The 18,516-nt window shown below is 47.8% G+C and overlaps 1 protein-coding gene across 5 annotated transcripts in view; it reads left to right on the forward strand.

Annotated features, from left to right (window-relative positions):
* Positions 1 to 682: 682 nt before the first annotated feature.
* LOC144156280 (nucleolysin TIAR-like) overlaps positions 683 to 18,516 on the forward strand; it is a 169,105-nt gene continuing 151,271 nt past the window's right edge. For 3 of the 5 annotated variants that reach the window (XM_077688220.1, XM_077688223.1, XM_077688222.1), the window contains exons 1-2: positions 862 to 911; positions 1,030 to 1,126. In XM_077688220.1, the coding sequence (XP_077544346.1) occupies positions 862 to 911; positions 1,030 to 1,126 (147 nt within the window). Of the gene's footprint in view, positions 804 to 861; positions 912 to 1,029; positions 1,127 to 18,516 lie in introns of those variants that run through there. The other 2 variants (XM_077688221.1, XM_077688224.1) reach the window with 1 other exon arrangement.

Consider the following 18,516-nt stretch of genomic DNA (forward strand, 5'->3'; position numbering starts at 1 on the left):
GGTGCCCATGAGTCGCGCAGAACCCTGATTGTAAGGAAGCTGCGGCGTGTGCCAGTGTGCTTGCTGGCGTAATTCGCGCCCCAAGGCGCAGAAACAAAACCGGAGAGGGATACGCAAACATGGTGTAGCAGAAAAGGAGCTGGTCGAAGCGATTTCACCAAAAGACAAAGAAGCGAAAGAGAAGAAAGCGGTGCAAATGCGATGTTGCAGCAAAGAAGTTGCTAATAAGCACGTAGGCAGAATCAAGATCCCGGAGAATTTTAAAACCATTTTTTGTGAAGTAAAACAACAAGAAATAGGAAAACAAGAAATGTTATAAAAGCGAATTCTTAAAAATAACTCTAAACGTCTTTATAAATTTTATAATCGTCATGTTGTACCCAGTAAACTGCCTAATGGTCCTTGGATATGAGCGCGTGACAACGTGTCCGTCGGATTCGCTGGTCCTCGAAAATTTTAACGGACGCAGTGGTTTCATTGAGCATTAAGTATCCCACTGGAACGTGTATTTATTTTTTGAGGTAGGCAGTTGAAACGCTCATCTTGTATTTTATGTGCGCGAGTGGAGAGGCAATAAGGAGACGGTCATTTTTCTCGTCTTCGAAAATTCTGAGGTCCCGTGAAAGCACACCGGCAGCACCCATTGGCGCAGAATCGAAAACGAAACTTGTTAGAGACCCATAAAGCTACTGACGCGCTCCAACTTTCTAGCGGCTAATGCCGCCGTTCCTCCCAGAACGCCTTGCGCGGCGCATGCGCTTTGGTTGTAGGTTTAGTCGACTGACGCCATAATGGCAAACAAGGTAGTATAATTCTTGGTTAAATTCGTAATTTTCGCGTTAATGTGCAGTTTTTGATGACATGTTCTTAAACTTTCAGGATCAGGGTAATGACTGCCAGCCGCGTACGCTGTGAGTATCGGATTATTCTGTCCACTTCCGATGTCCGGCATTGGCCGCCGGCTCTCGGTCATTTGCCGCTGGTCTCCATGTGTTATTCAACGTGTCGCTTTCTTACCAAAACTTTTAGGTACGTGGGGAACCTCGACACAGCGGTGACGGAAGAGCTTCTCGTCGCCGTCTTCGGACAGATGGGGCAAGTTAAAGGCTGCAAGATTATCCATGAGGTGAGTGTCGTTTTGTTTTTGTGAGCTATATTGCAGCTTGGGAAGCTTTGTTAGCTTGGCTGACGTTAACCCTAACTTAAAGACGCGATCCCCCGAAATTTTCTGCTCTAAAGTTTGAGCCGCCCGCATTTTTATGCGTAGCGAAAGCAAATCTTGCGTCGTACGTTGTGATTGCGCTGCGTGCTGTTTTGATCAGCGGAGTGCCACCGGCGAAGTCATGCGGATAGCACGTATTGCTATCTCGTAGCGTGCGACCAGCCGACGACGGTTCTAGGCCTAACGTCGGCGAATGATTGCCTCGGAAATGATCTAAATACGCGCTGATGTCGTAGTACAAATATGCGCTGTTTTGTGTAACGTGTATATTTGCCGATGACGCGCGAAACTATGTTCAGTTGCTGCTGTCTCCGTCTTGGGGTGGAATGAAAGCTCGCGCGATTGTTGACTTGTCAACCCGTTCCTGCCGCTGGGGCTGCGAATAGCCATGCATGAACACGGCGCTCGGATCGTCAGCTGTAGAGCACTGCGACAGCTGACGTTGTCGTGTTCGCTTGTGTTTGCCTCTTCGCGTGGTGTGTGTCTGCGCGTTTGGATGTCACGTCGAATTCTGTGCCACTTTACGTTCATAATTGCAAACTCCTCGTCAACCGCTCGTCAGCGTGTCACCTGTTTATATTAAGTGACCTGGTTTGCGTTCGCGCCCCATCATCGCCCCCCCCGATCGACGGCGCGTTATGAGCAATCGCGTTCGTCACTTGTGGCTTGTAGCATATCGCTATCGTGTTTTATTCCGTCGTTCCTGTTTGTGAGTGTGCTGGGTGTACAGTAGCTTTCACCCGACCTCAATTTTGCGGCCAGTACGTTACCGTTAACGAGCAATTTTTACTTTCAAGACATTATCGCAGCAAGGGCTATCGAACATGGGCTGTGAAGGGGCAGCTCAGGTTAGATTGCCACTGCTGTATTGCGGTTGAGTGTGTTGTGCAATTTATAGCTTCATGGTACCGTGTAGCGCTCACGAAAAGCCGAGAGTGCAGCTGGACGTGTGTTTAAGACGTTTGTTGGTTTAATAGAACAGTTGGTTGTTATAAAACCTTTGTCTAATGCAGCTTTTGTTTTCATCGTGTAACGTCGCTGAGTGCCGGGTTCTGTTTTTTAACTCATTCAAATTGATTTGGGTGGTTGCTTCAAGTGTCTTCTCTCTTTTTTTTGTACAGATCAATTAGCTGTCTGAAAGCTGTTTCTCTTGTAATTTTTTACTACTGAGCTTGTTTTTGACAGCATTATGTGTAACTGGAGTTGTAGTTTTTTAGCTTCATAGGTATTAATAGTTACTAATTGTTGTATCATGCCAAGTGGACGTTGGGTTATCGTGGGAGGGTGCCCCCGGCACAGCTGAAGCAGCGGCTTTTCGTCCTGTCACTGCTGTGCTGCTGGGTCACAATGTAGTGGGCATAACACTTTCCCATGTGCAAAGTATGGCTTGCTGCCAATTCTGCACTGCGGGAACCAGGGTGCTTGTGCTTTTATTTTGTTCGCTAAAGGTATAACTACGGAAATTGGTATTTCTTCTGTTGGCCATTCTAGCAATATAGTATCACTAAATGGTGTAAAAATTGGTTGGATATGGTCACTGGCATGTGAGAGGGTAATTGTTTTTTGCCTCAGTGTACAACTGACAGGATTGAACAAAGAGTGGATTGACGCTTTGACTTTTTTCAAAGCTTCGATCCACATGTTTGCCCCCCACCCCTTTTTTTAGAGCAGACTAAGCATGTCAGTGGTTGGTGAAGGAACAGGAGAAATTCCCTCACTTGGTATGAAGCGCTTGCCAAGGCAGATAGTGCATGCTTATTTGGCTTCGTCAAGCGTTCCCGACAGGCGGGATGAACTTCTTCAGAATGACCCCAGGGTTTTCACTGGGCCTTACCGACGATGCGCGAATGATGGCGGGTGTTTCGCAGGGAATTTTAGAGCCCTGTCGGAGATGCCTGAGCAGTGGAGGTGTCTGCATGTTTGATGCATTCCAATATCTTCTTTCTAATCACATTTGGTTCATAGCACTGTGCACCATGCTGCCAGCTGGCCTGCAAAAGTTTATTTCGAGGAACTGTTTGTTGCCTTGTGCTGCACTGAGACGGGTAGGGCACAGAACTGTCAGGTGCACTGTCACACCAGCACAGTGCTGGTTGGTGCCACTGTTTTGTCAGCCTGCTGAATGAAATTTCCAGCTGTTTCCTATTGTGAATCCTGGTCTGACAGAATTTTTTCTTCTCACATGGCTGGCCCACCGTTGTGTGTGTGTGTTGTCCTTCGGGGCATGGGGCTGCAATTCACCCGCGCCGTGTCCCCCCAACAGCAGCTGCAGCAGCAGCAGCAGCACGAGTGCCTCTGATCGGCCGGATGGTGTCCCCAAGTGTGTGTCGCATCGGTTTGTTTGCTTGGAGGAGTGATTGGGAGGCCGCACTTTTCTCATTGGCGGGTTGGATGATAGCACACCGTTGGAGGAGGCCAACGTTGCTCATCTGGGCACATGCCGGTGCCGCAGAATGTGCCACCCCGCCCGGGGATGCTCGGTCCGTGCCTCGCCTTTTCTAGGCGTGCACACAGCTTCTCCTGGCCAGTGCCTCCGCTTGCACAGGTGGCGCGCCAACGTTCTGCAAGTGCTCACCACTGGCCCAGATGGGCGGTTTGTCTGCCTTCATGACATCGTCTTTTTCCTCCCAAGCCACACTGTTGTCTCGAGAACACTGGGGTCGTCCAGTTAATTTCAGTGGTTGCAGTACCGCTAAAAAAAAAAAGGGAAGCGTCGGTGCACGGCCCCAGGTTTGCACCCGTCTTCACACAGCATAAAGTGGTTATTTTGGCAGGACCCAATGTCCTCCTTGTTTCGGGCCTTTTCGACATTGGTGAGCACTGACAGGGATCCACGGGCACTGCTCCACACTTGGTGCAGTAAACTGTTTGGGGAATCCCAGCAACTGCTGGATCTATGTTATCGCGTTTATCCACAATGACTCGTGTTGCCACCGCCACTGCATCCTATTCCAAGGTTGCATTCTTGCAACCCGCGAGGGGCTGGTTTGGTTGGGGCGCAAGTTTTTGCTACTGGGTGGAAAGGTTTTTTTTTTTTTTTTTTTTTTTTGCAGCTGCTGTATTTCAGGTAGAGTTTCCGTGTCACAGCTTAGCTATAGCTTAGCAGTGTTAAACTAGAATATCTACCAACTAGGAATTCTTTAGGGTTTGACAAAGCAAAAAAAAATTGAATTTTTTCACAGTTAGTCGCGAAGCAGGAATGAACTTATGTGTAACGTATGGGAACGGAGACTTGTTTTTTAGCTCATAGTTTTGAGCTGCAATGACTGCTTCCCCATCTTGGTTGTTCTTGCGCTCGAGTATGAGCTGTTTCAAAATGCAGCCATTAGTCTCCTTCTATTGTAACGGTTTGAAGTCTACGAAAGCTCACATGATCGTCTGGTCAGACTCATTATTTGTGGTAGTAAAGCCAGGACGCCAGTCATGTGATAGCTACGCCTATTACACCTAACTGCGCTGAGAAGTAAATCCTGCTACATCCTGCTACAAGGACTCTGATTAAAGCAATCTGCGCCAATCTTGTGCTGAAGCTTCGTTTCGCCGCACTTCCTCGATGTGGCGTGCTCTTTATGCCACGAGCGTTGAAGAGGAGGGAATCGAGTGTTTTCTGCTCGCGAAAACGCGCTGTGCATGCCACAGGCGCGCTGACGCTGCCGCGAAACACCTGCACGCTGTGCGTGGCGCGGCCGGCGGCGGCTACATGGCGGCAGCTTTGGCCGCAAAGTGGTGTGGAGATCTCGAGTGACTGTGTCTAACAGCTCTATAAAATGTTGCTCAAAGCACACACGAAGGTGCTTGTGCAAGGAAGGAGCTTATAATGGGGCGAAAACTGTACTATAAACCATCCGTGCCGCTAGTGAAAGCGCCCATGCAATATCTGCCGGGGTAGTAAGCCTAAACATCTCTGTCTGAGTCAGCTGGCTGTCTCGAGCGCTTCGGAGCTTCCGCTATAGTGTACTAGAATTGGGAAGTGTGCCGTGCGCGGGCGCAAAACGGGTTGCCTCAGCGATGACGCCCTCCTCTCCCAACCCGCTCCGAACAGCATCCCTCTTACATGCAGTGCCATCTCGTGACGCGCGGAGCACTCGCCGCTGAGGCGCGCCGCGACGCGTAATCCGCGGCGGCAGGCCGCGGCGGGCGCATTTCGGCTGCTTCAAACGGCGCACGCAGTTGGGAAGCAGCTGAAATTCTGACGCTAGCCCGTGGACTGTGTGCTTCGAGAGAAAGAAAAACCATATAAACTTTAAAATTATATTACACGCAAACGCACAACTAAGCACAAACGAAAATAATCAAACAAAGGAATTTCCTTCTTATATTATGCTCCTTTTTTCTACTAGGGAAATTGTAAACGGCCAGATTGTCGTGTCGAGAAAGTACATTAAAGCTAGTCGGCTCAGAGACTGCTAAATAATTATTCGATGTTAGGCGAAGCTAGCGCCCTTGCATGCACCTGGGATGAAGTAATAGTAGTAATAATGAACTTTACAAGTAGACGACTTGCATTTTGTCGATGGTGGTTACGTCTCTATTCCGCGGGATGCCCAGGACCCTGGGCTCAATTTTTTTCTGAGGGGATACATACACGAGACACAAGTTATACACGAGACACGTGTTTTTTTCTGGGGGGTGCATACACGAGACACAAGTTATAAAATAACAGTAGCGGCATAAACCGCTGCGCAAAAAAACTGCAAAGCATTCACTGTTTGCATGCACCATGAGGAAATATACCAGTGTAAACGAAATTGAATGAGATGCAGAAACAATCAGCAGCATGGTGTGTTGACATAAGTAAACATACGGGTCAATTTTGTACATTGCAGCAAGAAAAAACACAGTAAATGGAAGCAAGTGTATGCGAGAATGGTGTTGCTTGATTTTGTTTTTCCAGTTACGCTCGCGTGGGGAAGCATGCTGTTCACAAATATTCGACACCTTTCCGCCTTTTTAGGTAAATTATAATGTCGCCCGGGAAACCGGGAACGATGGTGAGCGCTGAATATTATGTTAGTTGCTGTTATCTCTTGATGAATCTCAACACCCCTACCACGTCTTATCTGTCCGATCAATGAACGGCGACTCGAAGTGCAGATCGCAAAACACACGTGCGTCGTCGAGGTCTCTGTCGGCTCTGTTGATAACTCGTGACCGTGCTTCGCGTTTTTCGGCGTCAGCCGGAACTCGAAACAGGGATCGCGCTTCTTGTTATCACGACCAATGGCCGCTGTTACAGTTGGGCACAAAACCCACGCGGTCGCGCTTGTCCCGCCGTCGTTCCGCGCGCCGTCCCCCCGGTTCACGTCACCACTGCACTAGACCACGAAGAGCACATTATTAGTGGTAGGTTCTAAAAAAGGGGTTGAAATTTCAACCACAACGCACCTATAACGAAACATGCGAGCGCCACACTGAACGTATCGTTAGGCCGGCCGCCGCAGCTGCTGCAGCCGCCGTAGCATCCCTTTTGCTGGTGGCGCCCCTACCGGGCCGCCGCGATTTTCATCGCGGCAGTGACCCCTCCGCTCCCATTGTTCGGCGCCGCGGACGACACACTTCCCAATTCTAGTACACTATACTTCCGCCATAAGGCGTGCGCCTCCCCATTGGGGCAAGTCTGCAAGCTCCTCCCACTGTCGCGTGCATCGCGCGTCAGTTTCTGACCGAGGTTAGAAGGTGCCGCAGGCGCGATATCGTTGATGCGGGCGTGAAAATATTGCGCTCTTAAAGGGGCCCTGAAAGGCGTTTTGAGCACACTAAATGAAGTAGCGCAATCGTTAGATTGGGTCGTCAAGGTCATCTGGGCCAAGTATTACTCTTTTACGCGCAGCGGAAAGCTCACACTTTTGTTGCAAAGTTTGTCGCTTTTTTCTCACCCTTTCCTTCGTGTTTTTGGACGCCGCCATCTTCACATGTCTACATCATCGATTCCCAGATGTTCGTCATGAGCTAGACATCCTGCTATTGGGCGGATTTTTCACGCACTTCCGGCAAAGAGATGAGTCGTCTGCTCAGCGTCGGCTCGCCGGCTGATCTGCCAGCGGAGTGTCGGAGTGCTTGGACATTTTACGACAAACGAAACAAGTGTAAACAAACGCTTAACCGTTCGTATTGAATGCAGCACGGCCATAACACGACATGGATATTCTCTTACCTGAGTACGTTTCATAAAGAAAGCGTTGAAGCCCCGTGGCACTTCTTTCGTGCAATCGCAGAGAACGCCCTGAGCCGAATGCCCGGGTTTGACGCATACATTTTATTCAACTTCCAAACAATCCAGAGATGCGTTTCGAACGAACACAACGTCACAACATGCGTTGCAAGTCCGAACCGCGATTGACAGACGATGGGTTGCCTCCTCCTGCCCCTCGTAAATTCGGCACTCACCTCGCGCGCGGTTTGCAGGGACGAACAGCAAGTCACTTAACTCTGGCGCACAAGCCGAGATGGCTTTTAGCCACGCACACTGCACATACCCCATGCGAGGTTGAGTCGTACGCCGCTTGAGAAAGATAATCCAGACCATGGGAAGCACTATCCGCCCGCAGAAGCACAACGTCGCATTCCATCGCGAAACAAAGGCGTCCACAACACACACACCATCGCCTCCTGTAATGCCAAACGCATCTCGCACTTCCAAATCGGAGTGAGTAGTATGCCTGCAGTGCCCATATGCCGCGAGGTGGGGCCCCAAGCTGAACCGGGATCACGCAACCGTAACTGACTTCTAGAGCGGTTTGTGCCTTGTTGCCAGGGCAACCAATGTTTGATATTGTCAAAGAAATGGTGCTCGCTCCAGCGCTAGAAAGCTCAGAGCCGCGGCGGAGCGTGTTTTGCCAACGTTGCTGCTCTCCACCACGCGTCGCCCCAAGCTGAGCTGGCGTTTTGTGCACGGGTTCTGTTCGGTTTAAAATGTCTTTTTCACATGCCGCCGGCAGGAATTACCACCGCCACAAAATAAGACCCGGCACCAGCGGGGCCACATCTGATACGGCGCTTTTTGGATAAACAGTGCGCTGTGCATCCAAGGGAGCGAGCGCAGGATCCTCCCCGTGCGGCTGCGAGTTCGCCGCCGATAAAAAGTCGCGTGCCGCCGATAGCAAAGTTCTCCAGCAACGTACACCACCGCCAAGGGGCAAGGCAAGGCCGCCGCACACATGGGGCCACATTTTTCGTTTGCGTTTCCATCCTTGAGCGTAGTGCGGGATTCATGGTGTCAACAAATCTTGCCCGTAGCAGACGGCTGTGTGAGCATCGCAATAGCGGAAGTACGTCACCGCCGAGGAGCGCAGCATCATGGGAGGGAAGGCTCGCTCACCGTCAACAGCGGAGAGTAAGTTGAAACGAGGAGGAAACGCGGCGCGACGATAATGCGCGGTTTTTGATTTACGATTTCTCAGCTAATACTCATCGCTTCAACAAAATTCTTGCGGGAGGAGATTGCTAATACATTGCTTTATTTGGTTAAATGTACATCCACGCATCGGCGGAAGGTATTTCAGGACCCCTTTAACGCCGACGCTCACGGATCATGTGTAAAAATGCGCCATGCGGTTCACGCCTATCTACTTTGCAATAAAGCTTGGCAAGTTAGCACGGACCGGGATATTTGGAGATTAATGGGAGAGGCCTTTGCCCTGCAGTGGGCGTAGATAGGCTGGGGATGATGATGATGAAAGCTTGGCAGGCGTTCACGTGACTAACTCCGAGGGGTAGAGATGGAGAGGGCATTGCAAGGGTAGCTTGCGGGAAAGGGGAAAGGGACGAAAGTTCAAGATGGCTTAATTTGGGACCGGCTGAAAGCCGGTTCATTGAACAGTTGTGAGCTTCGAAGAAAGTGATCTTGCCTGACTCAGCATGTTGTTAAGGACGAATGCTATAAGAGCACTTCAGGAAAGCATTTTATGATAAAACTTTATCTGCAAAGCTACTCTTCGTGAAGAATGTGGTCGACGTTCTCGCTGATTTTTTTTTTTGTCTTCGTTTCAAATAAGTTAGCCGTTGGTCCACCTACTCAGTGATCATCATAGGTGACCCTCTTTCACAAGCTGGGTGGCCGCTTAATGAAGACAGAGTCTTACCGCTCAAAAAAGCCATAGAGTTGCCGTTGTTGCAAACCTAGTCCCCTGCAAATCGGAAAGCGCGTGTAGAAATCTGAGAGGACATGTAGCATGGGGTCTCGTCATGGGAACGCGGAGAGAAACACACATTTAGGCTGGGCACTAAAAGCTTTTATACAAAATGCACTCAGTACATTCTGTCGCGTGTCACCCTGTTCCATTCATTATGGTTTTACGAAACGTTCTGTAGCCTACCGATTGGAATGCTACCCCGATAGTCATTTTTTTTAAAAACTTCAAGTTTTCATGATCTGTTGGCTCATGCAGTGAATGCATGTACACACTCACACGAACCCTTTCGGTGCTTAAGTTTGGAGGCATTTCATAGTCGCTGCTAAAAGACATCTGTGCAGCAGAAACTCGTCTGCACCGAAGGCATTTTACTTGTTTAAACATTTCTGTGTGCCCAGGATGCTACTTTTGGGGCCCCTCTTGGTTGTTTTGCTCCCCTTCTAGCAATATTTTTAAAATCTTAATGCTCATTCTGGCTGCTCCAAAAGCTGCTCCAGAATGACTCGACCCAATCACGTCACTGCAGGACGCCGATCACAAGTTTCGTATCACAAATTATCGTATTTGCTTGTATTATGGATGCTTGTCCCAAAAAATAGGCGCATTTTGGGGTGTGTTTCCTGGGCAGTGCTTTCGCCCACTTTGAGCCAGCTTCAAAATTCAGTTAGCCCAACCAAGCAGAAAAAGTAATGCGATATTTCACTTGCTGGGTGCCTTTAGGTAAAGAAAACCACAAGTGGCATGCTTTTAGTCAAGTGCAGTAGCCATGCCCCCTTTCACAACAATGAACGCACCTCATCTCGTGTTCATTGTGTTGCTGGAGCGGGAAAATTTAAAACTTATTTTAAAAGTGCATTGCCTAGACAAACTGCTGGGTTGCGTTAGGTGCATGAGAAACGATCACGTCAAAATCAATGATATAAAGCATCGATCACTAATGATCGATTTGAGTAGGCGTAATTAAAGTTAAAGGGACACGGAAGTGATTGTAAAAATTGTAGGATTACTTGCGCAGATTGAAGTTAGGAGTCCCTAGGCCATGTTCTGACCACTGTGGGTGCGTTTACGCGACTTAATTTAGTAGCAAAATTGTCACAAGTGCTGTCCTCCTCTTTGCATCCTCTCTTGACATGTGCAACTAGTACGCTAGTAGAAAATCCAAGGCCAATTAAAGGCGGGAGAAGAGTCAGCAAAGCTCATATGGGTAATAAGGAATTAAAAATCAATCAACTATTTGTCGAGGTAGCATTATGCAGATTAAGAATTGGCCACACACACATCACACACTCATACCTCTTAACAGACGCAAACAAGCCACAGTGCCATCGATGTGGGGGTCAGCTTTCTGTTCTTCATATGCTTATTGAGTGTGACATGTGTATCATTGAAAGGAAACGTCATTTTAATGAAGCTTACACATATAACATTCCCTTGCACCCTTCACTATTTTTATCAGACCATCCAATGTTCCCATACAAAAAAGTTTTTAGTTGCCTAGCAGATGTAGACTTTTTAAAATACATATCATATAGACCATAACCTCACCTGTGTTCATTATGTGTTTTAAAACAGTGGTGGAACCTGAGACTTTACACCTTAGGTGCTTGCACTCACTGTTTTAATATGACCCTATACACCATTTATCTTAGTATACTCACTATGCTTTAATTATGGCCCTATACACCAACCCCCTGAGTAAAGTTTTTTAAACTAGTGCCTCCTTTACAAATCTTTCTAATCTCTTTCATCATTGTCATGGCGCTCTTTGCCTTTGTCGGCCTTGCGCCATTAAACCCAAAATCATCATCATCAAAATCAATCAACTTTTATTGTAAAGCGTAAAACCAAGGTACGGGAAGCACTTTATGCGCAGGGTGAACTAGCACAGTGGTCAGCAGCACAACTTAAAATGACCCCTGTAACGCTTTTTTTAAAGGTACTTTTCAGGCTTTACATCTATTCATCGTGTCATGCAGAGATAGAAACAAAAAGAATTCTGTGCAGAAATTAAAGGGTTATTCCATTTTTAAGTTTTAAAATACAAGCAAATTTAAGGTTGCTGTCTCTCACAGGGGTGAGACAGCTGCGCATATTGCGCAGTTCTGATACAAATGTGTTTTCCTGCGCTGGGCTGCTCCAAAAGCTTGAAATACGCAAAAATTGCGCCAAACTGCTCCAAAACAGTCTGAGAGCCAAGGATTTTAACGCTCCCATCAGTTTCGGTGGGGAAAAGTGCTTACTGACGGCATAATTTTCCAGCACCCCAAAGGTTTGTGAAGGCTTGTGAAGGTTTGTTTGTGAAGGTTTAATCGATTGATCATTTAACAAAAAACCCGCATAAATTTTCCCCGAGATAGTCTTTTTGAAAGTCACAATGTTGGGTTGCATATGTTATTTTCTGTGAGATTTTAAAGTCTTCCCATCCAAAACCATTGCAAAGTCCTGTAGAAAAAATACTTATGTGTACTGAGGCGACAAACTACTTGTCCAAGTTGATGAAAAAAAAAAACGGCAATTTTCGGAGCACCGTATCTCCGGAAAGACATCACGGGGCGCCGCCATCTTGGTGTGGAGAAGGTTAGGAAACATGGCCGCCGAGCGAAGCAGTTACTCGTGGTTCAGGCAGAGTGCTCTTCGCCGATTTCTACCCTGGTTTTGGTTATGAGGGTGGCTGGGTTTACACTTAGTCGTTTGGTCTGTAGCGGGAAGTTGCGCGACTCGAAAGACGGGAGTTCATCAGAAACGTGGTGCCCGCGAATTCGCCGAGTTTCGGCCTTGAGTGTGAGGCGCGGTGCGTGCTTGAAGTGAAATTTCGGACTTATGGCGGTGTTATAAAACGCTGAGTTATTGCTGCCTTTGACAGCGAGCTTGCGAGCGGCGGGAATGGGACGATCGACGCTGCGGAAGTGGCGGCGCAGGCTACATCGCTGCAAATGTTCAAGCAGTGTCCGATAGCGGATCGGCTATTATTACACGCTAGTAATAATAGTTCATCTATCTGAAGTGAAATTTAATGCCAAGAGGGAGGGGGCCAAATGTACCAACATTACTCAAATTACGATCGTAGTGAACGTGCACATTGGGGATTGAAATGGGAGGGCTGGTGAGGTGCGACGACTGTCACCTCGATGGCAGTCTGGGATTAGAAAAATAATAATTTCTGCATTCACATGATAATAAAAATGCTTTGCAATTGCTTAGTTTTTCAATTCGATATTTTCAACGGCGCTCCACGCTATCTATGCATAGAGCGTCAGAATTTAAAAATGGTTTGTGAAAGGGTAGTGGAATAGAAAAAAACTTTATTGAAATGCTGTTTCAGTGTTATGTACGTTCAAAACCGATTAAAAAGTGCACTTTTCTCCCCGGAGTTGCCAAAAATGTGATTTTTAGGCCCCTATAAGGTGACATAATAAATGTCGTTCTTTTGCTCCAAATCAAGGTTCTCCTGCTCCAAAATCGAGATTTCGCTGCTCCAAAAACTGCTCCCAAATCTGATTAAGCTGTCTCACCCCTGCTCTCAAAAAACGGGGTACTGCTGCTCGCTTCTCATTCTCCTTAGTGACGACGCATTGCGGGACCAATGTGGGCCATGAAAAACTCTGCTCTCCCGACGTTTTGGGGCCATGGTTGTTTGACCTGGGGAGCTTCTTGGCAGCGTTGTTAGGCTGCACCGCGACAACCGCACTGATACAGTGCCTACCCGCTGTGGTGGCTAAGTTGCTGAGCACAAAGACGCGGGTTCGATTCCTGGCCACTGCGGCTGCTTTTATGATGGACGCTGCTGAGCACGAGGTCGCGGGTTCGATTCCCGGCCGTGGCAGCCGCTTTTCTGGTGGTGGCGGAAAGGAAAAACGCCCGTGTGTACGAGATTTCAGCGCACGTTAAAGATCCCCAGGTGGTCAAAATTAATCCGGAGCCCTCCACTACGGCACACCTCGTCGTCGGCGCGTTAAACCCTACAATCAATCAATAGATACAGTACCGATGAGTAGAAAGTGGAGGCCGCCGAAGTCGCCTACCCGTCGCTGCGTTGATGTGCGTTGCTAGGCTTACCTTTCTGAACTTGACCACACCATTCAAGCTACTTCTGGTTAACAGCGAGGCTGTTCATCGCAAGACTTGCCTTGAAGAATGCCTTGTGTGATTCAAAGTCTGAAGGGTGTGCGCTGCCTCATTGATGCTGAGGTTTGATGTGAACTCCACTTAGTCGTGCTAATACTGCTAGAAATCAAGCCAGAGCTCCCTCACAGCTCTCTCGGGAATATTGCACAGCCACGATGTTCCCGATGGAGGAATTGCAGTTGTCTTTGGCAGCTTTCCGACAAAAGTAGTTGGTTGAATTTGTCTCGTGGCAGGCGATTGCTGCTAGAGAAAAAAAAGGTGTGTTTGATTTTCAGTGAACGTAAAGGCGCTTCCCAGTGCAAAAGCGCGTCCCTGAACATTGAGACGCTCGAGCCGGGCTGTAAAACACCGAATCTGCCGTCTATGTTCGCTGACTGCGCCACTTGTGGCGTTGACGCCGAGCATAGACATCACCATATGGAACGCAGACGGACGATTTGGCGTACATTTTAGTGAAGTGTGCAGACACTGTCGAGCGTTGCAGACCGCAAAGCGGCTCATGGTAACAGGGCTTGAAGGGCACACAAGCGCTCGAAGCGAGCAGTAGTGTATTATGCCCTTGTTATTATCCGCGGTTAAGTTTTATGCTTTCTTGAAAGAAAATAAAATATGAATTAAAATACTATTTAGGCTTGTTTGGTTGATACAGTGGCATATACAAAATATTGCAAGCTCAGCCAATCGTAGGGTGTGTTGGGTCCCTGCGTTTCGTCGTCATATGCGGAGGCTTCGGGCGTGACATGGCATGGTGTTGACATAAGCCCCAACAGCATTCGGGCGCAGTGCCGAATTAGCCCACCGGCGACTGTCAACCTGGCACGGACACGCCTCTTTTACTAGGGACCGGAAGTTTAGGCACGAAAAAAAAAACTGGTTTTGGCGACACTCAAATTGTAATTTGGGCATATATGGGTGCCAAGTACTGCCGTGCAGGCATATATAGGCACAAATAATATTTACTGAGTGGCATATTTCAGCAAAAATTTTTGGCTTTTACGTAACACAGGGGAGGGGATTTTGAAAATGTAATTTGATGGGGCACTCACTCAAGGGTCAAAATATTCAGGGAGACCTACGGGTGACGCAACATAGTGAGGAAGACTGTGGAAGCAGTGGCTAAAAAGCACCATCTCAACATTTTTAGGCTTGAAGTTGTGCTGTCTTTTAATCTATGGGCTTGTACGGAGAAGAAGAATGGTCCACATTCACTGAAGTCAGCAGGGCGTACTTGTTCTTCGGCACGGTGGATGGTTTAATTCCATCTGGAATCGTGGTATGGCCCCTGCTCAGAACCTCAAGACAGTTCTTTCAGTATACAAAATCCGACATTTTGGTCCAAGACAGCTTCGCTAAAGCTGTCAGCCACGGGGCCCCCGGGGGCGGTGGTGAACCTTTCTTGGGCGTCCAAAATCAGCCCAATAGTGGTGCCCTAGTTTCTGTGTGGTTACTGCCGATAACGGGAAATGAGCACACAAATAGTGTGCCGTTGTGCAGAAACCTTCAGCCCCCCCCCCTCATTTTCTGCAAAGCTGTTTAAAGCGGCCCCAGTGTTCCTGAAGTTTTGGCTGTGGCACTCTGCTGCCTTCAGCCGAGTTCCCCGGCTGGCACCAACGGGCTGTGGTGGAAGAGGCACGCCCGGCAGCTGCCCCCTGAAAGTACGAACACGGGAAGGGGCTGCAAGGGACATCGCCTTCGCTGCAGCTGTCAGTTCTTCGACAGCTCAATAACTTTCGTAGCTCATCACACACCTGATAAGTCCCTTGGGCAAGACAAGTGGCGTGCATTAATTCTGGGTAAAACTTGAGAAGTGCACCAGCCTTATGCATATAAGCTGCTGCATCTGTGTAAGGCAGCAGTACTCGGTCGTTGTTGGCTCCGGTGGGGTAGAGAAGCTTCAAGGATGAGTTCACAAAGTAGGCGATGGTCTCTCCGCTAGTTTTTTCTAGCTCTTTCGAGCAGGCCAGGAAAGGTGTTGTTTTCTCTTTTGCATCCAACTTTCAAATTAAAAAGTGTCCGAATACTCATTTGGTCGAATCTGTTTCTCCACAGAAATTCAAATGTAGAATTCACTGAGTTCCCTTCAGATTTCTTCTGGCGTCTGCTCAGACAGTGGTTGCCCCTTACAAAAAATCAGCTCGGATGGTTCATTTTGTTTTCAGTACTTCTGCAAGAAATTCTTGAGTCATGTTTTCTTTTTCGAGGGATGTTAGCAGCAACTAATGCTTCGCATTGGTCTGCACTGAATTCACTTTTTCTTCCTTGAGCAAGACTTGGACAGGAACGATTGTTTTGATGTTGACGGCTGGTTGCGCAGATGCAATGTTGTTTCGTGCTGCTGCAAATGAAGCTTTTTTTCACAGGGTACCTGCGTGAAGAAAAGAGTACATCGCACTAAGGCATTGCGTAAGACACGTGAAACTTTCTTCATGTGCTTTCTCCTTTACTCGTATAGAGTGTCAACCTTGGCAACAGCTTAGGAAACAGTGAAGTTGGCCAACTGCATGATGCCAGGCGGGCGTTTTAAAAATAAAGATGCTTATACAAAACCCGACCCACACTGTGTCAGAAATTTTGAGTGAGGAAGCCAGTTCCCTAATTTGGTTGTAACAATTGCAGAACATGGAATAGAAGTTCCTGTAAAATGTTCTTTAAATGTATGTTATTTGTACAGATTCTGAGGTCATAAAAATAAATGTAGCGTAAGCCCTTTTGGAGGCTTTGTCGACGCATCTCGTAGTTCGTGTCAATTTCAAAATAAATTAAGATTAACAGGGAAGTATTATTGACCTTCAGATGTATTCTCGCTTGCTTTCTGCATGGTTGGCAGAATATTGTTTCTCTGTCGACAGAGTAGTACTGCGCACCACTGGTCCATTACCAGATAAGGACTTTTCTCGCCGTATTTCTCTTTGGTATTTGTAGGCAGACTCCTGATTGATTCCGGAGAGCAGAAATGGGAACTAAACTGACGTGCTGGCCGTAGTCGTCGTTTCTCATAATCTTTCTGCTAGCTAGCTGATTGATTGTAGGGTTTAACGCGCCGACGCAATGCAGGCGATGAGGCGCGCCGTAGTGGAGGGCTCCGGATTAATTTTGACCACCTGGGGATCTTTAACGTGCGCCGAAATCTCGTACACACGGGCGTTTTTGCTTTTCGCCTCCATCAGAAAAGCGGCCGCCGCGGCCAGGAATTGAACCCGCGACCTCGTGCTCAGCTCTGCTAGCTAGCCTCGCACTGCCTCGCTGGGGCGTACACTAGCCTCGTTCACGTAAAATCCGCACTGCACTGCTCTCGACACCAAATGAATGAGATCTTTAATAGGGGTAAGGAATTCCCGAGCGATTTGTAATTGTTTTGCATTGTTTGGAAAGGTTTTTGAAATGCCCGTAGGCGTAAAATAAGTGGGAAAGTGCAGGTTTATTTGCATTTTTTTCAGCAGAAATGTGCGAAAGAAAATGTTGCGTGGCTTGCCAAGAAAGTAGCCGTGCTTTCGCGCGGCGCAGTCCTCGCATACCTGGGGTTCGTTTTGCATTTCACGTTTTCACAAGCTTCTTAACTCGCACGTTAAAATTGATGTTTGTGTAACGCTGGTAATCGAGGGGCACCATGGTTTCCTAGCAGATACTCTCTGAAATTTGGTGTTTGTTTAGACATAAATTAGTAATGACAGTAAAGGGCAGTGATAACTTCTAAGAAATTATACATTTCATTCACGAAAAGGTGGTCATGAACTTTTTGGATATCTTTGTTTACATACATTATCATCTGCGTGTACATGTCGGTCTCCGTTCAAGACGTGTCCAAGCGTCCGCAGAAGCGCATCACCGGAACCACCAACGGCAACTGAAAAGGGACAGCAAGAAAATATTTATGCTGGGCACTCTAAAACAAATGGAAGGCCAGCATTATGAGCTGCGCGGTGGCTCAGTGGCTAAGGCGTTGTGCTGCTGAGCACAAAGTCGCGAGTTCGATATCCCAGCCGCGGCGGCCGCTTTTCTGGTGGAGTCGAAAAACAAAAACGCCCGTGTGTATGAGATTTCGGCGCGCGTTAAAGATCCCCTGGGGGTCAAAATTAATCCGGAGCCCTCCACTACGGCGCGCCTCATCGCCTGCGATGCGTCGGCGCGTTAAACCATACCATCAATCAATCAACATCATAAGCTGAAACTAAAGTGCCGTACCTCCGGAACGTCATTATTGGGTGCCATCTTGGTGTAGTGAAGATTGGAAAACATGGCCGCCGGGCAAAGCAGTTGCTCGTGGTTCAGGCAGTGCTCTTCGCCGATTTCTACCGTGGTTTTGGTTATGGGGTGGTTGGGTTTGGGTTTAGTCATTTGATCTGTTGCGGGAAGTTTTGTCACTCAAAAGACGGGAGTTCATCAAAAACGTGTTGCCTGTGAATTCGCCGTTTTTCGGCCTTGAGTGTGAGGCGCGGTGCGTGCTTGAAGTGAAATTTCGGACCCATTGCGGTGTTATAAAACGCTTGAGTTATTGCTGCCTTTGGCAGCGAGCTAGCGAGCGGCGGGAATGGGACGATCGACACTGCAAAAGTGGTGGCGCAGGCTACATCGCCGCAGATTGTTCAAGCAGTGTCCGATAGTGGTACGGGCTATTATTGCACGCTGGTTATAATGGTTCATCTATCTGAAGTGAAATCTAATTCCAAAAGGGAGGTGGCTAAACATACCAACGTTACTCAAATTATGATCGTAGTGAACATGCACCTTGGCGATTGAAATGATGGGAGGGCTGGTGGGGTGCGACAACTGTCACCTTGCTTTGCGCAACTTTTCTCGTGGCTCAACACTTATGCAGAAAGCCGAGTCTGGGATTACAAAAATAATAATTTTGGCATTCACTTGATAATAAAAATGCGTTACGATTGCTTATTTTTTCAATTCGATATTTTAAACGGCACTGCACGCTGTCAATGCATGGAGCCTAAGAATTTAAAAATGGTTTGTAAAAAGCTAGTGAGTTTGTACCTTGTGATACTCCTGTAGAAAAAAATATATTGAAAGGCTGTTTCACTGTTA

Source organism: Haemaphysalis longicornis, unplaced genomic scaffold (genome assembly GCF_048455015.1).
Source record: "Haemaphysalis longicornis isolate Haplotype H1 unplaced genomic scaffold, Haemaphysalis longicornis Haplotype H1 scaffold_1, whole genome shotgun sequence".
Classification (NCBI taxonomy): domain Eukaryota; kingdom Metazoa; phylum Arthropoda; class Arachnida; order Ixodida; family Ixodidae; genus Haemaphysalis; species Haemaphysalis longicornis.